Source organism: Ranitomeya imitator, chromosome 3 (assembly GCF_032444005.1).
Source record: "Ranitomeya imitator isolate aRanImi1 chromosome 3, aRanImi1.pri, whole genome shotgun sequence".
Classification (NCBI taxonomy): Eukaryota; Metazoa; Chordata; class Amphibia; order Anura; family Dendrobatidae; genus Ranitomeya; species Ranitomeya imitator.
The window spans coordinates 587,824,707-587,847,428 of NC_091284.1; the positions used below are offsets into that span (position 1 = coordinate 587,824,707).

At 43.2% G+C, this 22,722-nt stretch overlaps 2 protein-coding genes and 1 long non-coding RNA gene across 4 annotated transcripts in view; 1 reads left to right on the forward strand and 2 right to left on the reverse strand.

Moving 5' to 3' along the window:
• Positions 1-22,722, reverse strand: part of GPC6 (glypican 6) — a 1,713,043-nt gene that overhangs the window by 634,446 nt on the left and 1,055,875 nt on the right. The window lies entirely within an intron of this gene.
• On the forward strand, positions 1,082-2,049 carry LOC138670586 (uncharacterized). Its single transcript, XR_011319352.1, has 3 exons — positions 1,082-1,195; positions 1,538-1,624; positions 1,809-2,049. It is a non-coding gene; the product is annotated as an uncharacterized lncRNA (long non-coding RNA).
• LOC138670584 (uncharacterized) lies at positions 2,102-4,042 on the reverse strand. Its single transcript, XM_069758053.1, has 2 exons — positions 3,187-4,042; positions 2,102-2,712 (listed from the first exon to the last, which is right to left on the reverse strand). Exons 1-2 carry the CDS (start codon positions 3,604-3,606, stop codon positions 2,185-2,187), a joined length of 948 nt encoding a protein of 315 aa, XP_069614154.1. The 5' UTR covers positions 3,607-4,042; the 3' UTR covers positions 2,102-2,184.

Below are 22,722 nucleotides of genomic sequence, written 5' to 3' on the forward strand. Positions count from 1 at the left end.
ACAACTGATCCTAGTAGGTTCCCACAATAATGTGATTTGGGTTTGGTTGCAGGTCCCCTCCTCCCCCCCCCCCCCCGGCAGCCAGTGTTGCCATATATGCTGACAGACCTTTTTTTTTTTTTTTTTCCCTTCACAGAGGCAAAGACACAGCACCACCGCCGCCACGAGGCATCCCGCCCAGCCTCTTCTGGCTCTGTGCCCTCAGGGTCAACTCCTCCAGATCCTAGTAGGTTCCCACAAAAATGTTATTTGGATTTTGTTTCTGGTCCCCTTCCCCCCCCCGGCAGCCAGTGTGGCCATATATGCTAACAGACCTTTTTCAAAAATTTTTTTTTTTTTTTTTTTTCTTCACAGAGGCAAAGACACAGCACCGCCGCCGCCACGAGGCATCCCGCCCAGCCTCTTCTGGCTCTGTGCCCTCAGGGTCCAATGTCCCGGAGCCCTCCGGGTCAACTCCTCCAGATCCTAGTAGGTTCCCACAAAAATGTTATTTGGATTTTGTTTCTGGTCCCCTTCCCCCCCCCGGCAGCCAGTGTGGCCATATATGCTAACAGACCTTTTTCAAAAATTTTTTTTTTTTTTTTTTTCTTCACAGAGGCAAAGACACAGCACCGCCGCCGCCACGAGGCATCCCGCCCAGCCTCTTCTGGCTCTGTGCCCTCAGGGTCCAATGTCCCGGAGCCCTCCGGGTCAACTCCTCCAGATCCTAGTAGGTTCCCACAAAAATGTTATTTGGATTTTGTTTCTGGTCCCCTTCCCCCCCCCCGGCAGCCAGTGTGGCCATATATGCTAACAGACCTTTTTCAAAAATTTTTTTTTTTTTTTTTTTTCTTCACAGAGGCAAAGACACAGCACCGCCGCCGCCACGAGGCATCCCGCCCAGCCTCTTCTGGCTCTGTGCCCTCAGGGTCCAATGTCCCGGAGCCCTCCGGGTCAACTCCTCCAGATCCTAGTAGGTTCCCACAAAAATGTTATTTGGATTTTGTTTCTGGTCCCCTTCCCCCCCCCGGCAGCCAGTGTTGCCATATATGCTAACAGACCTTTTTCAAAAAATTTTTTTTTTTTTTTTTTTTCTTCACAGAGGCAAAGACACAGCACCGCCGCCGCCACGAGGCATCCCGCCCAGCCTCTTCTGGCTCTGTGCCCTCAGGGTCCAATGTCCCGGAGCCCTCCGGGTCAACTCCTCCAGATCCTAGTAGGTTCCCACAAAAATGTTATTTGGATTTTGTTTCTGGTCCCCTTCCCCCCCCCGGCAGCCAGTGTTGCCATATATGCTAACAGAACTTTTAAAAAAATTTTTTTTTTTTTTTTTTCTTCACAGAGTCAAAGACACAGCACCACCGCCGCCACGAGGCATCCCGCCCAGCCTCTCCTGGATCTGTGCCCTCCGGGTCAACTCCTCCAGATCCTAGTAGGTTCCCACAATTATGTGATTTGGATTAAGTTGCAGGTCCCCTCTTAACACCCCCCCCCCTCCCCCGGCAGCCACTGTTGCCATATATGCTGACAGACCTTGTTTTTTTTTTTTCCTTCACAGAGGCAAAGAGACAGCGCCGCCGCCGACAGCACGAGGCATTCAACAGCGACTCAGATCCAGAAGTGCCCTCCGTGCCTCAACATTCTAGTAGGTTCCCACAATTAAGTTATTTGGATTTTGTTGCAGGCCCACTCTTTCACCCCCAACCCAAACAACCACCCTCCCCCCCCCCCCCCCCCTTTGCTTATTTTTTTTATTTTTTTTCATTCACAGAAGCAAAGACACATCGGGAGACTACAGTGTTATTAATGTTATGTTTTTTGACCCACAGCTCTCGTCACTGTCAACAAAGAGGATATTGAAGCCGGCATAGACAAGTTACTCCACACTATGGCACATATTCAGGAGCAGCACAATGTGGCAATGGAGGAGCTGCAGAAGCTGCGGGACATGTGCCAGCAGTTGTAGGCGGGCCAATAATCCATTTTTTGTTGTTCCAATTAAAAGATTTAGTTAAACTTTCATTCGATTTTTTTTTTTTAGTTAACTGTACATGAATTTGTTACGTTAATTTGTTCCCTCATACAGTGCTGTGATTGAGACACACCAATCAAAAAGTAGTGATAGAATGTATAATAAAAGCTTTTATTTCAAACATTATTTTAACAAGACAAAAAAAAAAAAGGGATGTAAAAGTAGTTAGGAAATCACAAATTATGATACGACGATTGTTCCGGCTGAAAATTTTGGTGCCTGATGGGCGAAGCCATATATAAAGGTATTGGTGTGTAGGAGTTATTAGGGGGTGGCTGGCCGAAGTGGGAAACGTGAGGATTGTGTCGCATCGATGTCTGACCCTGTGACCAACCATTGAAATTTGATGGCTCTGTCCGCTGTATTGGCCGGGAAGAGACCAAACAAGTGTTCTTGTCCAAATCGCCATCAGTACCCTTGTTTACTGCTTCCAGAATCAGACGCTCTGCTAGTATTCTTTGGTTGTCGTCCATTTTTGCCAGTTTGTCAACCACATAGTGTCCAAACCCCTCTAACGCAGGGCTAACATTTCTTGTCAACACCTTCTTTGCCAGGCTCAATAGTTCATTTGAGGCGTCTGAGGTGGCTTTCCGTTTTCTTTGAACTTGCCTCGATTGACTCCTGGCAGGTGCAGCCTCCACTAGATCTGTTGTTGTGCAGTCCTGTGAACAGTCAAGTGTACTCTCCTGCGCACTGTCATCCTGGGGGGGGGAAAAAAAAAAAAAGTTATGAACCCGGCAACAAAAAGTAGTACCACCATAACCGCATCCAAACTATATATTCGTAGTAGGTAACAAAAAGATTATAATATATTTGATGCTTAGTAATATTCTTTAACCCTCCCTTTTATTGAATACTTTGAACTACACTGTTCTGACTGCTATGGGAACCTGACCAATATTTAATAGTCTAAATAGTCTCAACAAGAGTACATCGGCAGCTTGACGCGATACTATTTTCTATATTGCTTCGATGGTATGGTTTACATATATCTCCATTTCATACATATTACGTTCCCCTTATAATTCTTGACTGCAACAGGGTTACTTATGTGTACATGTTTTTGTAACAACTTTAAACTGATGTGATAATCAGAAGTATAAAACCTAAAATGCAGAGAAAAATTATGTAATTATAGGACACATTGGTGAACTTTCGTCCAAAGAGCTACTTACTTGTTGCCCTTGTGACTCCTGCTCGGCGTGGTTCTCCGAAACTATTGGTTCCACAGGTGCCAACAATCGAAGACACGTTGAAGTCCGTGGCACCTCTTGGTCCCTCAGAAAATTAAGATGCTCAAAATACCACAGTTTTGGCACATAAACTTCTTCAGTGGAAGCTCCGGACCTTGTAGTCTGAAGAACCTTGTTCAGCTCCTTCCTCCAGACCGTGCGGAGCGCCTGGATTTTCTTTTTAATAACTGCTTCGTTAGCTGCCTCATCTGGTGCCTGACGATTGTAAAGCTCAATGAGCTGTAAGTAACCCTCCCTCCTCTTTTCCCTGTTACAATACTCAGGAGATTTTATTTTCCAGAGGCAGGGAAAAGACTGATAAATCTCGATGAAATCCCGGATGAACTCCACACGATTTGACATCTAAAAAGTAATTAAAAAAAAAAATTACATGGTTGACAAAGCGTCCTATTAACAATACTTTTGCCAGTGTGCCAAACGCTTAACAACAGCAGCCACACAAAGCGCTCATGCCTACCATCGCTTCTTCCATCTGCCGCGCCTATAGTCCACCATAACCCAAAACAGTGTACCGCCCGCTTCCCTACAGCAGCCACACAAAGCGCTCATGGTGACCATACATTGTACCATCTGCCACGCTCTAACTCAACAGACACAACCGGTCATAAGCAGTCACAACAGCGTACCATCCGCATCGCTTCAGCGGTGGAACGAAGCGGTCATGCCGAACAAACTGAGTTCCATCTACCACGCTGTAGCCCACCAGTCACGACCAGTCACGACCAGTCACAACAGCGTACCATCCGCATCGCTTCTTCAATCTGCCGCGCCTATAGTCCACCATAACCCAAAACAGTGTACCGCCCGCTTCCCTACAGCAGCCACACAAAGCGCTCATGGTGACCATACATTGTACCATCTGCCACGCTGTAGCGCAACAGACACAACCGGTCATAAGCAGTCACAACAGCGTACCATCCGCATCGCTTCAGCGGTGGAACGAAGCGGTCATGCCGAACAAACTGAGTTCCATCTACCACGCTGTAGCCCACCAGTCACGACCAGTCACAACAGCGTACCATCCGCATCGCTTCTTCAATCTGCCGCGCCTATAGTCCACCATAACCCAAAACAGTGTACCGCCCGCTTCCCTACAGCAGCCACACAAAGCGCTCATGGTGACCATACATTGTACCATCTGCCACGCTCTAACTCAACAGACACAACCGGTCATAAGCAGTCACAACAGCGTACCATCCGCATCGCTTCAGCGGTGGAACGAAGCGGTCATGCCGAACAAACTGAGTTCCATCTACCACGCTGTAGCCCACCAGTCACGACCAGTCACGACCAGTCACAACAGCGTACCATCCGCATCGCTTCTTCAATCTGCCGCGCCTATAGTCCACCATAACCAAAAACAGTGTACCGCCCGCTTCCCTACAGCAGCCACACAAAGCGCTCATGGTGACCATACATTGTACCATCTGCCACGCTGTAGCGCAACAGACACAACCGGTCATAAGCAGTCACAACAGCGTACCATCCGCATCGCTTCAGCGGTGGAACGAAGCGGTCATGCCGAACAAACTGAGTTCCATCTACCACGCTGTAGCCCACCAGTCACGACCAGTCACAACAGCGTACCATCCGCATCGCTTCTTCCATCTGCCGCGCCTATAGTCCACCATAACCCAAAACAGTGTACCGCCCGCTTCCTTACAGCAGCCACACAAAGCGCTCATGGTGACCATACATTGTGCCATCTGCCACGCTCTAGCTCATCACACACAACCGGTCATAAGCAGTCACACCAGCGTACCATCCGCATCGCTTCAGCGGTGGAACGAAGCGGTCATGCCGAACAAACTGAGTTCCATCTACCACGCTGTAGCCCACCAGTCACAACCAAGCACAACAGCGTACCATCTGCCACATTGTAGCCCTCCAGTCACAACAGTGTACCATCCACTTCGCTTCAGTGGTGGAACGAAGCACTCATGCCGTCCATACAGCGTTCCATCCACCACGCCCAAGCGGTTTACATACCTCGAAGCAGCGGTGCAAAGCGTGGTATATTCAGCGAGGTACAAAATTCCGATGTCCAGGTCCACCAAGTGTCCAAGTACGAAGTGAAGAAAGGAAATTTTGAAAGCAGTGAAGTGGCATTGGGAACAATAGCGCTCAGGTGACAAATTTTCCAACCAATTGTGTGCACAGAACCTTTGGCCTATCACCACACTAACTAGTGGCACAACACGCCCCTTGTGAACAATGTCACGCACAGATTATGCAAAATTTGCTCTGAATCGTCGTGTGTGACACGACCGTACGACTGTCCCATACGACTTCTACATCGCAAATACGTCATGAATTTATCGCTTCAGCGTCGTGCATCGTGTAGTGTGACCGCAGTCTACGATGTTTGAAACGATAATTAAGCGACGATGCAACGTCACAAATCGTGCCGTCGTAGCGATCTAAATTGCACTGTGTGACGGTATGTTTTTTAAAATTGTCCTTAATTGAAAAAGAATGATTAATCTTGATATTTTTACACTTGGGCTTTTTAGATTCATAATTACTATTCTTTCTGAGAATATTTAAAGCAAGACTCCATACTATTATAAACAGGATTGCAAAGACAAGTCTATATATGTCACCTCTATAGCTGGCTGATAACACAAGATCCACTAATCACAAGAGGGGATTCCATACCTGACCATGCTCCCCCTCCCTTCACAATGACCTATAGTGTCTTAAATGCCAGTAACCAGTGTAAAATGTGCAAGAATTAAATCTATTATTTTAATACAAATAGTGAAATGTAAAAAAAAATTACAAAATGTTTAAAAATACATTTTTCACAAAAATTGGACTTAAATAGTAGGACATTTTAAAGTCATGTTGTCAAGTTTGTTTACAGTTACAATCAATATAAAACTGTTATCTAGTAATACATGAAGAGACCAATGAAGTCTTGAAAGCTTTCTAATTGTCATCTTTTCAGTTAACCATTAAAAAGAATCAACCACTGAGGACTCATTTTTTTAACGAGATAGTGACTGATGAGGTTTTTGAACATTTATGGAGAGCCTGAAAGCATTGAAAAGATTAAATAAAGACTGTTTCAAGGTGAGAAAAGATGACTCTTTCCCTCTAATATTTATTCAATGCTTAGAACGATAGGGATTTTGCTTATGCCAATCTTATGCTTAATTCTCTACACAGAGATTAGAAACCAAATGCTCTTTTCTGTCGTGCGCAAATATAAGAAGTAATTGCCAGGATTAAAACTCACACTAATATCTTCAGATCATGAAACCTTTGTAAGTCTATTAGTAAGTTATATGCATTCACCAAATATCCAAGGATGTTTTTTTAAGTGTACAATCCCTTTGACTTCAAAGCTTAGACTAATGTGTAGGCCTTGAGTGATGTGTTTGTATGGGGTAATAAGCAACTCTAGGTGTTGAAGGTGCTGGGAAAGCAAGCTAAACCTTTTGTCTCATGTGATGAAAAGCCTAACTACTAGTAAATTTTGCCTGTCAGATATGTACATCGGTAAAAAGCTTTGACCAACAGACAAATCATGTAAGCATATTTTAAAGCTAAGGTCATAAATACAAAATGTTTGCAAACTATCAAGAGACGTAACTCATAATGTTATTGACTTAGGTTATTAAAAGAATGGAGATCAAAATATTTTGTGTGTGCCCAATAGTGAGCTCATGGCTTCTTAAATAATTTACTCCTCTAACCTTTTGATTCCTATTGCATTTATTACAGAATTGATCTCTGGCAGAACATGGTAATTAATGTACCAGAGGAATATTGATTCAACATTTCAAATGGACTCGGTCATCATTCAACTGGCTTCAGTTTTAATCATTCACAAAGAGTGATTTAATCATTTCTCTGACAAAGTATCTCCTCTCTCATTAATGACCATGATAAGAAGTCAGCTTATTAGTACTCGCTACTTAGATCAGCATTTTGGTAAATAACAGGCTAATGTATTTTCATACAATTAACTATGCATATGATCACTAAAAAAATGTCAAGCTGCCTCCATGTGTAGATGAAAAACATCGCCTTTTGATTGTAAATGAATATGCAGTCAAGCAGTCTTGTATGTAATACTCCGTCTGCTTTCATTTAATCATAAGTTGATAATGTGGAATAAACTGTAAATCCAAAGTTCCAGTCTGTCGGCTGTTTAGAGGCATAAATTAAAAGGTATTGTACATCAACATCATGGCAGTAAGTGTTGATTTTCACTGCAGCACCACCAGAGGGGAAGTGAAACATCAGACTATTTTATTATTATTATTATTATTTTTTTTTTTTATATAGCACCATTAACTCCATGGTGCTGTACATGAGAAATGGTTTGCATACACAGTTATAGATATCATTTACAGTAAACAAGTTTACAGTGACAGACTGGTACAGAGGGGAGAGGACCCTGTCCTTGCAGACTTACATTCTATGGGATAGTGTGGAAGAGGCAGAAGGTAGGGGCGAGGCGGCGGTGATGGCGAGGCAGCGGCTCTGGCGATGGAGAGGCAGCGTCTCTGGCGCTGGAGAGGCGGCAGAATGGTTATTGCAGGCTGTAGGCTTTCTTGAAGAGATGGGTTTTCAGGTTCCGTCTGAAGGATGTGAAGGTGGTGGATAGTCGGACGTGTTGAGGCATAGAATTCCAGAGGATGGGGGATGTTCGGGAGAAATCTTGGAGGCGGTTGTGTGAGGAACGAATAAGTGTGGAGGAGAGTAGGAGGTCTTGGGAGGATTGGAGATTACATGAGGGAAGATATTGGGAGATTAGTTCAGAGATATAGGGAGGGGACAGGTTGTGGATGGCTTTGTAGATCAGTGTTAGCAGTTTAAACTGGATTCGTTGGGGAATTGGGAGCCAGTGGAGGGATTTGCAGAGGGGAGAAGCAGGGGAGAAGCATGGAAGTAGCGAGGAGAGAGGTGGATTATGTGGGCAGCAGAGTTGAGGACAGACTGGAGTGGTGCAAGAGAGTTAGCGAGGAAGCCACAGAGGAGGGTGTTGCAGTAGTCGAGGCGGGAGATGATGAGGGCATGCACAAGAGTTTTGGTAGATTGTGGGCTGAGGAAGGATCGGATTCTGGCAATATTTTTGAGTTGGAGGCGACAGGAGGTGGCAAGAGTTTGAACGTGCGGTTTGAAGGACAGGGCAGAGTCGAGAGTTACCCAGAGGCAGCGAATTTCAGGTGCGGGAGAGAGCGTGATGCCATTTACCATAATAGATAGGTCAGGTAGGGGGGATACATGAGATAGGGGAAAGATGATGAGTTCGGTTTTGTCTACATTGAGTTTTAGGAAGCGAGAGGTGAAGAAGGAGGATATGGCTGACAGACACTTTGGGATTCTGGACAGCAGAGAGGTGACATCTGGGCCAGGGATGTAGATCTGAGTGTCGTCTGCATACAGGTGGTACTGGAAGCCATGGGACTTTATGAGTTGTCCTAGGCCAAGGGTATAGATGGAAAAAAGTATGGCCCTAGGACAGAGCCTTGAGGGACTCCAACAGAGAGAGGGCGGGATGAGGAGGTGTTGTGGGAGTGGGAAATGCTAAATGTGCGGTCGAAAAGGTATGAGGCAATCCAGGACAGGGCAAGGTCTTTGATGCCAAAGGAAGAAAGAATCTGTAGCAGTAGGCAGTGATCGACTGTGTCGAAAGCAGAGGACAGGTCAAGAAGGAGGAGGATGGAGAACTGTCTGTTAACTTTGGCTGTGAGTAAAGGTACCTTCACACTGATCAACTTCACAACGATATCGCTAGTGATCCGTGACGTTGCAGTGTCCTGGATAGTGATATCGTTGTGTTTGACATGCAGCAGCGATCTAGATCCTGCTGTGACATCGTTAGTCGGAGCAGAAAGTCCAGAACTTTATTTTGTCGCTGGATCTCCCGCAGACATCGCTGAATCGGCGTGTGTGATGCCGATTCAGCGATGTCTTCACTGGTAACCAGGGTAAACATCGGGTTACTAATCACAGGGCCGCGCTTAGTAACCCGATGATTACCCTGGTTACCAGTGTAAATGTAAAATAAAAACCAAACACTTCATACTTACATTCCGGTGTCTGTCACGTCCCTCGGCGTTCTGCTTCCCTGCACTGTGCCAGCACCGGCCAGCCGTAGAGCAGATTACAGCGGTGACGTCACTGCTGTGCATTACGGCTAGCCGGCGCTCACAGTCAGTGCAGGAAAGCACAGCGCCGGGGGACAGACACCGGAATGTAAGTATGTAGTGTTTGTTTTTTTTTAAATTAGCACTGGTAACCAGGGTAAACATCGGGTTACTATGCGCGGCCCTGCGCTTAGTAAGCCGATGTTTACCCTGGTTACCAGGGGACTTCGCATAGTTGGTCGCTGGAGAGCTGTCTGTGTGACAGCTCTCCAGCGACCACACAGTGACGCTGCAGCGATCGGCATCGTTGTCTAGATCGCTGCAGTATCGCTAAATGTGACGGTACCTTAAGTCATTAGTAATTTTTGTCAGGGCAGTTTCGGTGGAATGGTGGGGGCAGAAGCCAGATTGGAGGTTGTCAAGGAGAGAGTTAGATGAGAGGTGGGAGGAAATTTGAGTATGGACATGCTGCTCAAGGAGTTTTAAAGCAAACGGGAGCAGTGATATGGGGCGGTAGCTGGGCATAGCAGTTGGGTCAAGGTTAGTTTTTTTGAGGATGGGTGTGATGGTGGCAGTTTGAGGCAGAGGGAAAGGTACCAGAAGATAACGATAGGTTGAAGAGATGGGTTAGGGCTGGAATGAGCATGTTATTGAGGTTGTGGAGCCGGTGGGAGGGGATGGGGTCAAGTGCACAGGTGGTGAGGTGCGATTTGGAAAAGAGGCGAGTAAGCTCTCCTTCAGTGATGTTGGAGAGGGAGGTTACTAGTGAAGGGCAGAGGTCTGGTAAATGGAGTGGTTGGGGTCGTGGAACAGTTAGGGTTTGCCTTGTTGGGTTGATCTTGTTTTTGAAGTAGGTGGCAAAGTCCTCGGAAGAGATGATGGGAGTTGGAGGTAGCAGTGGTGGGCGGAGGAGGGAGGTAAATGTGCTGAATAGTTGTTTTGGGTTGTAGGATAGTGAAGATACAAGGTTTGTGAAATAGGGCTGTTTAGCAGAGGTGAGGGCTAATTTGAAGTCAAATGTAGCTTGTTTGAAAGCAGTGAAGTCATCTGGCAGGCGTGTTTTCTTCCAACGCCGCTCTGCTACCCTAGATGCTTATATAACCAAATAACCCTATTTGCTTATATAGCCCATTAATTCCACAGTGCTTTACATACATCATCATCACTATCCCTATTTGATAGACAAACTGCATTCCATATCAGTATGTCTCTAGAGTGTGGGAGGAAACCCATGCAAATACGGGGAGAACATACAAACTCTTGCAGATGTTGTCCTTGGTGGGATTTAAACCCAGCACCCAACACTGAAAGACAACACCGCTAACCACAGAGCAAGTCTGATGTGTTGTCTGAGTAATGTATGGGCATAACGTGTCATTGATAAGTGGAAACAATCTTTGTAGCCACTCATTGCTTTTGCTGATAGATGAGAGCTCTCAACAGGACTTTCTTCTATTGACTCAAAAGGGACTTTGAAAATAGTTTTTTTTAAAACCAGAAGACTCCTATTAAAAAAAATGCTAATTATTTGTTTGTTCTTTTTGCATGAAAGAGACATGAAGCCAAGACATTACTTATACAAATCTTAATGTTAGTAGTTCAACAAGGTTCTTCAGTGTGCATAATACCTACAAGCTATATAGGGTTAATTCTGATTGCTTTCATTTTTGGCTGCCGAACAGCTGAAGGATGATAAAAGTGGTTAGAGGGGTTATTCCTGTTTGCAAAATTTTTATGTCAACATTAGTTTGTTAAAACATAATAAACCACACTATACTCCCTTCCCCAGATTCATCAGTGAGTGTCTGCTGCTGGTCCTCGTATCCAGCATTGACTGCAGTGCTGACTTAACAGCAAGGAGATAAGTCAATGAGCTCAGTGGCATTGAATGGGGCATTACACCTGCAAGAACATAGCAGCTAAGCTTACTGATTAGCTGCCATGGTTTTTACGTTGATGCAGCATCACTACCAAAGCAGAATACAGGAAGTTCTCTTGGTATAAAACATGTAAAACAAAAAATGTAAAAAAAATTACAGCTCTAAGATAATGGCATGACCAACCTTGAAATTTACAGAATTCTTATTAACTGTTTAATTGTTTTTCTTTTAATGACAGAGCAGTTTTACATCTATACAGTATTTTCACGTGTCATGTACTAGGTGGAGCTTAAGTTTAGGCTCTCTCTGTACACCTTATAGTTTATATATGTAAGAATTGACACCCAACATATGCACAGTGGGGAAAATAAGCATTTGATACACTGCCGATTTTGCAGGTTTTCCCACCAACTGAGAATGGAAAGATCTGCAATTTTTATTGTAGGTACACTTCAACTGTGAGACACTCAATCTAAAGATAAAGACAGAAAATCACATTGTATGATTTTTACATAATTAAATTGCATCAAATGAGTATTTGATTATCTACCAACCAGCAAGAACTCTGGCTCTCACAGACCTGTTAGTTTTTCTTTAGGAAGCATCCGTACACTGCCCTTATTACCTTTATTAATTTCACCTGTTTGAACTTGTTACCTGTATAAAACACACCTGTCCATAAACTCAATCAATCACACTCCAACCTCTCCATCATGGCCAAGACCAAAGAGCTGTCTAAGGACATCAGGGACAAAATTGTAGACACCGTCTCAAATGTGAAGCACGGTCAGGGAAACATCATACTTTGGGGGTGCTTTTCTGCAAAGGGGACAGGATGACTGCACCATATTGAATGGATGGGGTCATGTATTAAAGGTGTTACAGCATATAGATGTAGCCAGGCCCAGCACCTTTGATCATCTAACCTCCCCTGGTGTGCTAGCCAATTGCTAATTTATCCCAAATCAGCTCCTGCAATCCCTCTCACCTGATACTTTACTTAGTCCCATAAATTTAGTAGCATTCTAAGGGGTGAACGCGTGTGGGATTTTGCACATGTTTCCCTGCAGCAAAAGTATCACAGCAGCTAAAGTATTGAGACACTGCAGTTATTTTAAGGGCAGTTAGTCACAGCAGGAGTCAGGACCCCACACTATGTATCTGTCTCATTTAGGTATGTTTGCCCAGTAAGCACTTCCTATTGCTTGGATTTAGCTTTTCTATTAACCCATCTTACTCCTTCACCATGTTTACATATGCCCTTACAGTGTTTGCTCCTTCAATCCTCACTCTCCTTTGCTATCCCCAAACCCCAGCACCCTCTAACCAAATAATCATCTCCCTTTCCCTCTTTCCTCCCCACCTGACCTCCTCTGCTGACCTGCTCCTCAACCTTAAATCTGTCCTAATAAAACATAAAATAAGCCAGCCATTCTCCTTCTCCCACCTGCTCTCCCTTTCTCTGCTTCTTCTCACTGCTGGCGACATATTTCCGAACCCTGGACCCCCACAGCTCATACCTCCCATTACGACCCTCTCCTACCACTTCCTATCTAATATGAACTACCCCAATCTTTCCAACATAAAACCCATGCTCCTGACTCCCACCCCCCTGCTCCCTCTCTCTGGAGCACTCTAGAATGCCCGCTCAATTTGCCATAAGCTTCATGTGAGTCATGACCTTTTTCTCTCTCACAAACTTGCCTTCCTCGGACTCACAGAAACATGGCTATCACCGTTTGACACCATCTCCCCTGATGTGCTGTGTTAAATGGCCTCTATTTCACTCACACTCCTCACCCCGGCAACAGACATGGCGGAGGAGTGGGTCTCCTCCTTTCTTCTAACTGCACCTTTAACCTAATCCCACCTCTACCCTCCCTTATCCTCCCCTCTTTTGAAGTCCACTCTGTCCGCATCTACTCTCCCTCCAACCTCCAAGAGGCTGTCATATACTGACCTCCGGGACCGGCCACTGCTTTTATTGACCAATTCTTTACCTGGCTGCTTCACTTTCTTTCCACTGACATTCCCGCTATCATCATGGGTGACTTCAACATCCCCACTGATACCCTTCAATCAACAGACTCCAAACTCCTCTCTCTTACTTCATCTTTTGGACTTGCTCAGTGGTCCTCCTCAGCCACCCACACAGATGGACATACAATAGACCTGGTCTTCACCTGTCTCTGCTCTCTATCTAACTTCACCACTTCCCCTCTCCCTCTATCCGACCACCATCTACTCACTTTCTCATCCCTGTCCTCCTCACCTGTCACCTACGTCCAGCAACATGCGCACCTCCGCAGAAACCTTGCACACCTAGACACCCACACGCTTTCTGATTCTGTTATACCACTGGCATCGATATCGTCACTCCATGGCACAGACAGTACTACAGCTTTCTATAATGACATTCTCGCTTCAGCTATTGACACGGTTGCCTCTCTCGTTCATGGCAGAGTGTGACATATCAACAGACAACACTGGCACAATAACACCACTAAAAAGCTCCAGCACATGTCCAGGGCTGCAGAGCAGCGTTGGAAAAAAACACATTCACAGGATGACTTCACTACATTCAATCAGGCAACACTCGCTTTCAAATCTGCTCTCACCTGTGCTAAACAGGCCTACTTCACAACCCTCCTATCATCCCTATTTTACAACCCCAAACATTTAATCAAAACTTTTAGCTCCCTCCTCCGCCCCCCACTGCGCCTCCAACCTCCCTGATCTTTGTTGAGGACTTTTCCACACACTTTAAAAATAAGATAGGCCAAACAAGGCAAGTCTTAATTGATCAACCACCACAACCCCTTTGTATACCAGACCAATGCCCAAACGCCATAACCTCCCTATCCAACATCACTGAAGGGGAGCTTAATTGTCTCCTCTCCAAATCGCACCTCACCACCTGTGTGCTCGACCCCATCCCATCCCGCCTCCTCCCCAACCTCACCACCACTCTAATCCCATCTCTAACCCACCTCTTCAACCTATCACTAACTTCTGGTACCTTCCCTTCTGCTTTCAAACATGCTACAATCACGCCTATCCTTAAAAAGCCAACTCTTGATCCAACTGCAATGTCCAGCTATCGCCCAATATCACTGCTCCCATTTGCTTCCAAACTCCAGGAGCAGCATGTCCACGCTGAACTTTCTTCCCACCTCTTATCTAACTTGCTCTTTGACAATCTACAATCTGGCCTCTGCCCCATCATTCAACTGAGACAGCCCTGGCCAAAATTACTAATGACCTATTTACAGCCAAAGCTAACAGACAATACTCTATACTCCTCCTCCTAGACTTGTTCTCTGCTTACGACACCATTAACCACTGCCTCCTAATACAGATCCTCTCCTCATTTGGCATCAAAACCATGCCCTATCCTAGATCTCCTCATACCTTTCCAACTGCACATTCAGCATCTCACACTCTCATTCTACCTCCTCATCCCACCCTCTCTCTGTTGGAGTCCCCCAAGGCTCTTTTCTAGGACCCTTACTCTTCTCAATCTATACACTTGGCCTGTGACAACTTATAAAGTCCCATGGATTCCAGTACCACCTTTATGCTGATGACACTCAGATCTACCTCTCTGGCCCAGACGTTGTCTCTCTGCTGTCCAGAATCCCAGAGTCTCTATCAGCCATATCCTCCTTCTTCTCCTCTCGCTTCCTCAAACTCAATGTGGGCAAATCTGAACTCATCATCTTTTCTCCATCTCATAGATCTTCCTTACCTGACCTATCTATCGCAATTAATGACATCATGCTTTCCCCTGTACCAGATGTCCGCTGCCTCAAAGTATCCCTTGTCCTTCAGACCGCACATCCAAGCTCTTCCACCTCCTGTTGCCTCCAGCTCCAAAATGTCTCCAGAATCCGTCCTTTCCTCAACCCTCAATCTACTAAAATGCTTGTGCATGCACTCACCATCTCCCACATTGACTACTGCAACATCTTATTCTGTGGCCTCCCTGCTAACATCGTTGCACCTCTCCAGTCCATCCTTAGTTTTGCTGCCTGACTAATTCATCTGTCTCCTCACTAATCCTCCGCTTTCCCCCTCTGCAAATCTCTTTACTGGCTCCCAATCCCTCAGCTTATCCAGTTCAATTTACTAATACAGACCTACAAAGCCATCCATAACCTGTCTCCTCCATATACAGTATCTCTGAATTAATTTCCCAATATCTTCCCTCACATAATCTCTGGTCCTCACAAGACCTCCTTCTCTCCTCCACACTTATTCGCTAATCACCCAACCGCCTCCAAGACTTCTCCCGAATATCCCAAATCCTCTGGAATTCTTTGTCCCAACACGTTTGACTATCAACCACATTCGGATCCTTCAGACAGAACCTGAAAATCCACCTCTTCAGCAAAGCTTACAGCCTGCACTGACCCCGCTACCTCCTCACCACTACCGGAGCTACCACCTCAACAACACTGGAGCAGCTGTAACCCTCAACCTATTGTCTCCTTCTCTATCATCCTGTAGAATGTAAGCTTGCAAGGGCAGGGTCCTTTCCCCCCTGTACCAGTTTGTAATTGTTAGTTTTCTTACTGTAAGTGATATCTGTAATTTGTATGTAACCCCTTCTCATGTACAGCACCATGGAATAAATGGTGCTATATAAATAATAATAATAATAATAATAATAATAATAATAATAATAATAATGTATCATGATATTTGGCCAATAACCTCCTTCCCTCAGTAGCAGCATTGAAGATGGGTCATGGTTGGATCTTTCAGCATGACAATGGCCTGAAATACACAGCCAGGGCTATTAAGGAGTGGCTCCATAAGAAGCTTTTTAAGATCCTAGAGTTGCCTATCCAGGCTCTAGACCTAAACCCAATATAAAATCATTGGAGGGAGCTGAAAATCAATGTTGCCCAGTAACAGCCCTGAAAACTGAAAGATCTGGAGAAGATCTGTATGGAGGAGTGGGCCAAAATCCCTGCTGCAGCTTGTGCAAACTTAGCTAAGAAACGTCTGACCTCTGTAATTGCAAACAAAGGTTTGAGTCGCAAATGTTAAGTTCTGCTTTTCTATTGTTACAAATAATTATTTTATGTGATAAAATGCAAATTAATTATGTTAAACTAGATGGCAGCCCGATTCTAAAGAATCGGGAGTCTAGAATCCATATATACTTGAAATTCGGCAGGAGCTTGAAGAGCAACGTCACTGGGCCCGCCTCCACGCAGTAGAAACTTGCTGTGAGGTAATAATTCAAAAATCACACCAAAATGGCGGGCGGAGTGTGTCACAGTACGGCACGTTTCTGATTGGTCGCTCGCAGCAGGCGGCAACCAATCAGACACTGGACACTGTTGACGTCACTTATCTCCGGACATTAGCTCCGGACATTAGCTCCGGACATTAGCTCTGGACATTATCTCCGCACATTAGCTCCGGACATTAGCTCCGGACATTAGCTCCGGACAAAGCCACGGAAGTTGGCACAAATTGCAGGAAGTAGTATTCTAGGCAATTAATCTCCGGACATTAGCTCCGGACATTAGCTCCGGACATTAGCTCCGGACAAAGCCACGGAAGTTGGCACAAATTGCAGGAAGTAGTATTCTAGGCAATTATATATTAGATATGTTAAATTCATACAATGTGGATTACTGGATTTTATTTTTCGATTCTGTCTCTCACAGTTGAAGTGTACCCACAATAAAAATTACAGACCTCTCCACTCTTTGTAGGTGGGAAAACTTGCAAAATTGTAAGTGTATCGAATGCTTATTTTCCCCACAGTATCTAAAAACAGTGCTATGGTGAGAGCTTCCATGTACTGACACAATTAAGAATCAGAGAATGCAATGCTATTTTATAGATATATGCGTACCATCATGAATATAAATAGCGCACAATATTTAAGCCATAAAATGTTTTTTCTTCAAAAGAGAAAACATAATTCATTAAACTATAAAATGAATATAAAGCTCAGTAAAATTCTATATCTGTTACAAGGATGCCTGTTGCATTAAACTGAACTGTATTTAATGAGGCTGTTTTATTCATTTACATTTTGTGCTCACAGGGGGAATTTAAATTGCAGACATTATAGCCGAGAACAGATTGTGTTGGAACAATGTATAGCTCTTTTTAAGTAATGATCTTGTTTAACCAGTATCCCACGACAAGAATCAATATTCAGGCCACAGAACTTGCATTAATTTACTTGTGGTTTGTCTCTAAATCCTGTAATAGTCTTACTTATTTGACACTCATAATTAACCTTGACTATAACCTAAGAAATAAATAAAGCAGTGAAAGCCAATTTTCATGATGGGGGTCAGTTATGCTCCCAAGTGTATATATGATTGAATTTTCAATACATCTTTATTAACAAGATGCATGAACCAATTTCTTGGCTTACGCCATTAAACAATGAATCAGAAACTCTTTACAAAACAATTCTGTAAAGTATAGGCAATCTTAATTGATCATTTGCTAATATGCTTCACTTAATTATGGTTATCTTCCCTTGTGTACAGTAAGTATTCCTGCATTCTCATGATGGACCAATCTATTTCCCCTAACGTTTTATCCAAAACATTTGCTTGCGTATTTTTCTTTATTTTTTAAATTATCTTAGTTGGAGACTAAGGCAAAATAATGGGTTCACTTGGCTCTACTTTTTGCAACCTATACAGTGTTTTGCTAGCGTGTCCTAATAATGTATTTCAATTATAATAAAGGGAACCTGACAGTTTCCCCATGCCGCCATCGTTTGTTTATTGTTACCTTTATAACCTATGTAAAGATCTAATTTTATTGTTTTATTGAATTCTTCATATGCCAAAAATCTATTGTACAACTGTGGTGGTGATATGTTAATTAATGAGGGACTAGTCATGGGGAAGATGTTTCTCCATCTATAACGAAATTGTTCCATATTCATGCCTGTCAAAGCACAAGCTTTAAAACTTTCAAAAACTATTGGAGATAAATTATTCCAAAAGAATTATTTAAAAAAAAACGCTGTAATATTGCCCTTAGAACTAATTGAGAATAACTCCTGATTCTAAAGAAAAACAAGAATTCAAGTGATAGCAGCATATTTATTACGGGCAATCATGGATACATGTACAGAATGCTGAATATATTGAATAAACATTGGAATATTCTTAGATCATGTAGTATACAGTGAGCTTAATCAAGCAAAAACTTATATATACTTCTGCAGTAATGTTAAGCCGAGAGAGGTCAAGTTCAGCCACAATTAGCGTACCACTGCTCCTTCTATTCTGTCTTAGTTACATACTGCATACTCAAAGCTATGAATTTCATTCCACACGAAACAACCACAACAGCATATCCACACATAAGATCTAATGCTAGCACTGTCGGATCAGTGAATGGCTTAGGAGACAGAGCATGATCCGTCTCTGTGCAATGCTGATAGCGCATATACAGAGCACTCCCTTATAGTAACTAATGCTTAGTATATGTCGATTCCATGTTACGCTCACTACCTCTATATATAGATACATAAAGATGAATATAAGTACTATATGGGTAGCCTCATAGAATTTATCTCTATGTGTAACATTAACTAACTGTTCCTCTCTAGAATCTTATGTGATAGCCAATAATATTACTAAAAGGGACTTTGGCTATAACCCTTTTGGAATAGGCAATGCCCAATCCACAACTTGTCGGGACTTAGAAGAAGATCACGGCTGTACGATTATAAACCAATTTGTTTGGCACAGCAGTGATCCACGGTATATTTATTCAATCATTAATATATAGTGGTTTATTGTAAACTAGTGCACATAAATGTATAATGGTCAACATATATTAGCTCTCTCCCCCTGGCCATTTTCTGTTTTTTCTATTTCAATCTTTCCTCTCATTCTTACAAAAGCCATAACTTTTTTATTTTTCTTTCCATATGACTATATGAGTGCTTGTTTTTGTGGGACAAGTTGTACTACTGAATAACATCATTGATTTTACCATATTGTGTACTGGAAAATGGGAAACAAAATTCTAAGTGCAATGAAATTGCAAAAAAGTGCATTTCCACAATTGATTTTTGTTTTTTTATTTACTCTGTTCACTGTATGGTAAAAATGACCTGGCAATATGATTCTCCGGGTCAGTACGAGTACACTGATAGCAAACGTGAATAATTTTTTTTTATTTCAGTGGTGAATAGTGTTGAGCGATACCGTCCGATATTTGAAAGTATCGGTATCGGATGGTATCGGCCGATGTCCGAAAAATATCGGATATCGCCGATACCGATATCCGATACCAATACAAGTCAATGGGACACAAATATCGGAAGGTATCCTGTAATGGTTCCCAGGGTCTGAAGGAGAGGAAACTCTCCTTCAGGCCCTGGGATCCATATTCATGTGTAAAATAAAGAATAAAAATAAAAAATATTGCTATACTCACCCTCGGACGCGCCCTGGTTGTAACCGGGAGCCTTCCTTCCTAAGAGTCAGCGCTTGAAGGACCTTTCGATGACGTCACGGCTTGTAATTGGTCGCAGTAGCGTCATGTGACAGCTCACGCGACCAATCACAAGCCGCGACGTCATCAAAGGTCCTTAACGCGCTCATTCTTAGGAATGAGCGCGTTAATGACTTTTTGGATGACGTCGCAGCTTGTGATTGGTCACGTGAGCGGTCACATGACGCTACCGCGACCAATCACAAGCCGCGACGTCATCGAAAGGTCCTTCAAGCGCTCATTCTACCAAGGAAAGCATGGCGGTTGCAGCGGTGACAACCAGGGAGCGTCAGAGGGTAAGTATTTCAATATTTTTTATTTTTATTCTTTATTTTACACATAAATCTTACTCCCGATACCGATTCCTGTTATCACAAAAATATCGGAACTCGGTATCGGAATTCCGATACCGCAAATATCGGCCGATACCCGATACTTGCGGTATCAGAATGCTCAACACTAGTGGTGAAATGAAATTTGGAAATTTGTTGAATAAAAAATTTACTTTTCTCGCCATTTTCCAAGACTCACATCATTTTTGGTATCTCAGACTATGTGATGGCTTATTTTTTGCACACTGAGCTGACATTTTATTTCAATGTTGCAGCGGCCAAAAAAATGTAATTCTTGGTGTTTCAATTTTTGTTCTCATTACACCGTTTACCTATTGGATTAGTTTAGTTTAGATTTTGTTATATTTTATTTAATACTAGCTGTACTACCCGGCTTCGCCCGGGTTAATAACTGCTGTTAGCAAAATAGAATGTGTTAACAAAAATTTATTCTGCACGCAAAAACCACAAAACACATAGATAGAGATCCCTTGAGGAAGCAGCTCTTCTTCTCTTATCTGCAAGCCTTGCTTCCCTCTCCTCAGAAAGTTCATTGGCTCTTGAGGAAGCAGTTCTTGTTCTCTTGTCTGCAAGCCTCGTTTCCCTCTCCTCAGAAAGTTCATTGGCCCTTGAGGAAGCAGCTCTTGTTTTCATGTCTGCAAGCCTCACTTCCCTCTCCTCAGAAAGTTCATTGGCCCTTGAGGAAGCAGCTCTTGTTTTCATGTCTGCAAACCTCACTTCCCTCTCATCAGAAAGTTCATTGACTCTTGAGGAAGCAGCTCTTGTTTTCATGTCTGCAAGCCTCACTTCCCTCTCCTCAGAAAGTTCATTGGCCCTTGAGGAAGCAGCTCTTGTTCTATTGTCTGCAAGCCTCACTACCCTCTGCTCAGAAAGTTCATGGGCTCTTGAGGAAGCAGCTGCTGTTCTCATGTGTGTCAGCCTTGTTTCTCGGTCTTCACATATTTCATTGGCCCATAATGCAGCTTTTCTTTTCGCATCAGCTGACATTCGTGCCATGGAATTCATCTTCTTATGAGGCATTATTGTGGTAAAAATAGTCTGTAACTGGCAGTTTCTATATCCTCTCACATAGAGGTAATGTGACTGACATCAGCCTTTCCACCAACACACCCTAACTGACGTGCTATTACCTCACACAAGCTTTGTTGTACTGAAAATGTCATTTGTTGCCTATATTAACCAATCAGAGCTCAGATTAATTAACTGTAGCAAAATAGAAGCTGAGCTGTGATTGGTTGCTATTGGCAGCCTGATAAATCCCCAGCCAACAGGAAGCCCTCCCCCCTGGCAGTATATATTAGCTCACACATACACATAATAGACAGGTCATGTGACTGACAGCTGCCGCATTTCCTATATGGTACATTTGTTGCTCTTGTAGTTTGTCTGCTTGTTAATCAGATTTTTATTTTTGAAGGATAATACCAGACTTGTGTGTGTTTTAGGGTGAATTTCATGTGTCAAGTTGTGTGTGTTGAGTTGCGTGTGGCGGCATGCATGTAGCAACTTTTGTGAGATGAGTTTTGTGTGGCGACATGCGTGTAGCAACTTTTTGTGTGTCGATTTGCATATGACAGGTTAGTGTAGAAAGTTGTGTGCAGCAAGTTTTTCGCATGGCGAGTTTTGCGATTGGCGAGTTTTATGTGTGGTGCATTTTGAGTATGTGCAAGTTTTGTATGAGGCAACTTTTGCATGTGTTGCAACTTTTGTGCATGTGGCAATTTTTCCACGCGGGGTTAAAATTTCGCCTCACAACATAGCCTACGACACTCTCGGGGTCCAGACGTGTGACTGTGCAAAATTTTGTGGCTGTAGCTACAATGGTGCAGATGCCAATACCGGACATACACTCATACATACATACATACATACACACACACATTCAGCTTTATATATTAGATTTGATGTAAGTTCACTATTTAAAAAACAAAACATTATTTAAAAATATTTATATTTATATATTTTATTCTAATTCTGTCCCTATTATCTCTTCCCTCATTTTTTTTATATCTTTCTTAGTGGCGAATGCTTGCGTAAATATAACATAAATATAGGAATTTAGAAATATAAAGCGCTTTTCCCAAGGCTAGTCATCTTACTAATCACGGTATTATGCCCTTGTGGTCCTGAGTACTATGATTTGCAGGAGCAGCGTCATTGCGGGCCCTTTCTAAGTCTATACCTTTACAGGTATGCACACCCTGGCTTCGTTGGCGCACTTTGCATGCTCCGAGAGATGACGATGACATTGGATATCATCAGCCACAAGATTGCAGATTTGCGAAGCCCAGGATAATGTTTTTTGTAATCCTATGTATTGTTTACAATGTTCTGTCATAATTTTTATTTAATTAAAATAAAATATTTGAAATCATCCAAAAAATTTCCTTTTTTTGGCCAAATATAAGAAATAGGACAATGATGGAACAAATATAGATGTTAATATACAGTTTCATTCAAAACCAAGTTTCAAACTCTTGAACATTTACCAATTCACCCATGCACTTCATTTGCCCATGGATACTCCTCATTCTACACCAAATAAATGGAGCTCTTCACCTAGGCGAGTAGATTAAATTCTTACATATAACCATTGTTAGAAATGAATTAAACATATGTATT

Bases quoted from the DNA above. Each gene is read 5' to 3' on its own strand.
- LOC138670584 (XM_069758053.1), bottom strand. From the start codon at position 3,606: ATGTCAAATCGTGTGGAGTTCATCCGGGATTTCATCGAGATTTATCAG. The intron at 2,713-3,186 runs GTAAGTAGCTCT...TCCCCCCCCCAG, and splicing joins AGGAGTCACAAGGGCAACAA to GATGACAGTGCGCAGGAGAG.